This window comes from Dipteris shenzhenensis, chromosome 23 (assembly GCF_047967505.1).
Source record: "Dipteris shenzhenensis isolate YYH24624 ecotype China chromosome 23, Dip_SZ_1.0, whole genome shotgun sequence".
NCBI lineage: Eukaryota > Viridiplantae > Streptophyta > Polypodiopsida > Gleicheniales > Dipteridaceae > Dipteris > Dipteris shenzhenensis.
In genome coordinates, this window is record NC_141618.1 from 52,543,205 (window position 1) to 52,547,245 (window position 4,041).

Consider the following 4,041-nt stretch of genomic DNA (forward strand, 5'->3'; position numbering starts at 1 on the left):
GGTTCTCTAAGACTTGTGGTATTTCTTCTCGGCACATTGCATCTATTTTCTCATTATTGTCAATGTCCAAAAAAAGTGATGACATTGCACAGATATAAAGATATGGTACATTTCCATTGCACAGATATAAAGATATGGTACATTTCCATTGCAATACCCTACTGCAGTGATACCCAGGCCGCCACCCTTTCAAGCCAACGTACATGCAAGGCTTCCTCATCTATGTATCATGGTCCCTTCATTGCTTCAGTACGTACATGGAAACTCAGTTGATAATGCATGTAAAACTGTCAGCCATTGGACTGAACTTAAACATAGCATGCCTAAAAATTAAACTAATCATCGTGCACATATATATAACAAAATGTTTGTCACAAGACTCGCAAACGACTTGTATATTCCTCTCTTCGATGCATATTTCCTTCTGAACGTGATCCATTTTGAACATCATGGACCCATTATGTACATGTAGTTGTCCAACAAATACTTCAGGCAACACAAAAAGGGAGCTCAACCCAAAATGACCAAAATTACAAAAAGGGTTAGGCTGTAGCCAGAGAAAAACACTGCTACTGCACTAAGACCAGACACTATTCCGAGCTAAGGACCCTTACAGCTCGCTACACTCTTATAATCTGCTCCAGTACCTGGAGACTACTACTTAACAACGTTCTATACTTAGCAGCAATATCTCGCATGCCTTCCAATTTCAAAACCTCGACCATACTCTTACCAAACATCACCCTATTTCTTGTGAACCAAATAGCTAGCTGCCACACATCCACCATTTCCAAAGAACGGTTCACATGGCCTTTTGGAACGGTTCACAAGACCTAAGTGCACGATCCTCCATCTCCCCTTCAAGTAAGAACCCCTCATCATATGCTCATCTCTAAACACCTCAGCCAAAGCTGCCCTATCACCTGCAAGGCCAAAAGAAACGAGTTACTTCCTCCTTCCCAGTGCAACTGAAGACACATCTATCTGTCATCCTGCAAGCTAACATGTTTCTGACCGGTACCTATTTGAGTACATACTTTAGCTAAGATCAAGCAAATATGAGGCAAATTGGAGATGACAAGGTAAACCAAAATTTTAACCAACAAGAAGCGGATTCAAGGTTCATGCTGTCGCTTCACCTTCGGGAGATGATATTTCGCATCCTGAGATGCATTGAATCGTGCTTAGCCACCATGATCTCATTAATGTGGTTTAGAAGACCAGGCTCCTGTCTTCCATACGTCACAAGCCACTCATCCATCACCAATTCTTTGGCCTTCCCTTCGAGCTTTACAAACCCTCCTTCCACTCGAAACCCGATTACACTCCATCGTATCATGTGTACACCTGTGCTAATATAGCCAGGTGCAGTATCGTGAATAGCTTCCATCATATCCACCACTGACGGTACCATGACTCTCGTAGTCTCGTCAAGGCCTTCAATTCTGCCCTTGTTTATGTAGGAAAAGTAGACATGCTGGTACGAAGTCCTGATCCAACGCTGCTGCTCGTGAGAAAGACGGTTCAAGGTTCGCAACTCCTGCTCCACTTGCCTTGCAATCTTGCAAGCTTCGAGACTGCTAATCTGTCCTGTTTCTACTAAGACCTTTATTCTCTCGTTTACGTCTTGAAACCTTCTCTCTAGTCTCCTCTCGAGCAAGCACCTCGGGCAAGTGCAAGAAAATCCCCAACACTCCCTGATTCGGTCATTTCTGTGAACTGCAGGTTGAAATGGATCGATATACGATAAAACGAGCTCCTCGCCTGCAGCAATGTTCTTGGCTGCACGAACAAATGCAGCTGGGCCAACCATGTGCATGGAAACGTTAGGAATGCAAGAATGATTCATGAAAGCAGGTAGCACCCACAGACCAGCGAAATCTGTACTCTCATCGAGGTAAGGTACGTGAAAGCCAAAGCTGTGAGTTCCCACAATCTTCTTTATCCCTGGTACGTCCATCTTCAGAGAAGGGTCGTCATCAGCCCAATCACAATTTGCGCGGAACAGGCTAACATCAGGAATCTGTGTTCGGTCGATCAACACACTCACTTGCTTCACTGCCCTGCGAGAAGCCATACATCCACGCACAATCATCGCCTCCAATCGTCCAGGTCCTCCCGGGTACACCACCGCCAGGGCATTGGAGACAAAGATAAGCTCCCCCGGTTCCAAATCTTTCATGGCATACAGTGCTCTTCCTCTCCCATCCGATCTGCCTAGCTTGACCGCGCCCACGAAGCTGCTGCATTCAGGAATGCTCTCCTTGGCTTCATGGCTTCGGAGGTAATCTGAAATATCATACACTCCGCTGCGGCTCTGCTCCAATAGTTTCGAGTATCTGTTGCATGCTACTTCGCAGTCGTTGCATTTGTCAAGGATAGGTTGCAGGCATTCGCATGCTCGGCTATGTTCTTCCAAGCCACAGAGGGCTCGACTCTTCCTCATTAAGCTCTTCAAATGCGAAGGACACAGCTCCAACGCCTTCTCGGCATCCTCAAGCGCAGCTTCAAAGCGACCTAGCTTCAGCCACGCTTCTGCCCTGTTGGAGTTCGCAGCTACGAGGCCGTCAATTTCTTGGGAGCGGTGGATGGCTTCTGTGTACAACATCGCCGCTTTGAAGAACTCGCCCTTGGAGAAGGCCTTGTTGCCTTCCGCGCGGATGTCCACAGGATTATCTGAGCTCGTCCTGAACCCAAGGAACTCCAAAAGAGCAGGGTTATCTACCTCCAAAGACCAATCTATCTCGTCGCTTCGATCGAGGAGGGCGAAACATGGTTCGTTGATTCTCAACCTTGTGCCTCTGGGGAACCAGAGACTTGCGTCGCGCTCCTCCGAGGCGAAATTGTGAACATACAACGCGACTCTCAGGCCCTCGCTCTCGAACACCTGCGCGACGGACATTTTTCCAGGACTGGAGTCGAAGACTGGATCCTCTGCGAGAAATCCTTCGTGCAGAACGCGCCCGGAGAAACGATGCTCCGCATCATGCTTGCGATTCTTCTGCTTCTTCCACTTCGTCACCAGCAGGTCCTTGCATTCAGCCAAGCGCATTTTGTTCGACATCTTTCTCCTTTGGCATGGACGGAAATATGAACGGAGGTAACCAGCGGAACAGTACCTCGGACGGTACGTTGTGTGTATATATTAAGGCTACGTTCACACCAAAAATCCTAGTCAGCTATATATTGGCGCCAAAGAATGAATTATTATTTGGCACACACGGCCTGCACAAATGATTATCTATTGGCTCGTTACGTTTCTCCAAGCTGTAGACAGGGAGGTCCATCTAGCGGGTCTAGTTTCTCCACGCTTTAGACAGGGCGTGCAGAAACGATTATCTACTGGCGCCAGGGTGAGGCTGGGGGCGAGGGGAGGTCCGTCCACCACTGATTACAATTTGATTGGATGCCAAATTCATCAAATGCTTGTGTCTCGTCTACGGCATCCGATTGGTCTGAACCCGCCCTAAGAGAGCATTCTTACATTTGATGTGTCTTTCCATCCTGGAGCAAGTAACTACTAACTTGAAATTGAAGCTAAATCCTATTATTTTATCAATTGTTTAAGGAAAAAAGAGAATGAGTAAAATAGTGAATATGAGACGCGACACCAGTCCGTTAGGACCCGATCCTCCCTGCAAATGTCAAGGGTGGTGATTTTGTGATGTCCATATTTTGGAAGCTAAAGTCCAACAAATACATGAATAAGGCGATACAATAACTGATCTTCATTGCAGTTTTTACAATATTGTCACATGGACTACAACCATATGAATAAAGGTGTTGTCATCCTTCAATCTTGCATCCATCTTGGATTCCCTTGCTCCCTCGCATCGATAACATGCATTAAACGAGAGGAATGTTGTAAGAATTCAGATTGAAAACAAAAAAATTTGAATGGGCTAGTAATTGAAAATATTTATATTATAATATATAATATATAATTATTATAACCACACATAGTGTGGGCAGGGATGCGGCGCACTTCCTTCCCCAAAGAGTTGTAATCCGAGGGAACGGGCCCTTCCCTAGGTGTCGAGA

The 4,041-nt window shown here is 46.1% G+C and overlaps 1 protein-coding gene across 1 annotated transcript; it reads right to left on the bottom strand.

Moving 5' to 3' along the window:
* Positions 1–386: 386 nt before the first annotated feature.
* On the bottom strand, positions 387–3,144 carry LOC147887540 (methyltransferase FGSG_00040-like). Its single transcript, XM_087394336.1, has 2 exons — positions 1,140–3,144; positions 387–923 (listed from the first exon to the last, which is right to left on the bottom strand). The coding sequence occupies exons 1-2, from the start codon at positions 3,062–3,064 to the stop codon at positions 920–922; spliced, it is 1,929 nt and encodes a 642-aa protein (XP_087250462.1). The 5' UTR covers positions 3,065–3,144; the 3' UTR covers positions 387–919.
* Between the last annotated feature and the right edge of the window lie 897 nt (positions 3,145–4,041).

Coding starts and splice junctions, on each gene's coding strand:
- LOC147887540 (XM_087394336.1), bottom strand. CDS start 3,064: ATGTCGAACAAAATGCGCTTGGCTGAATGCAAGGACCTGCTGGTGACG.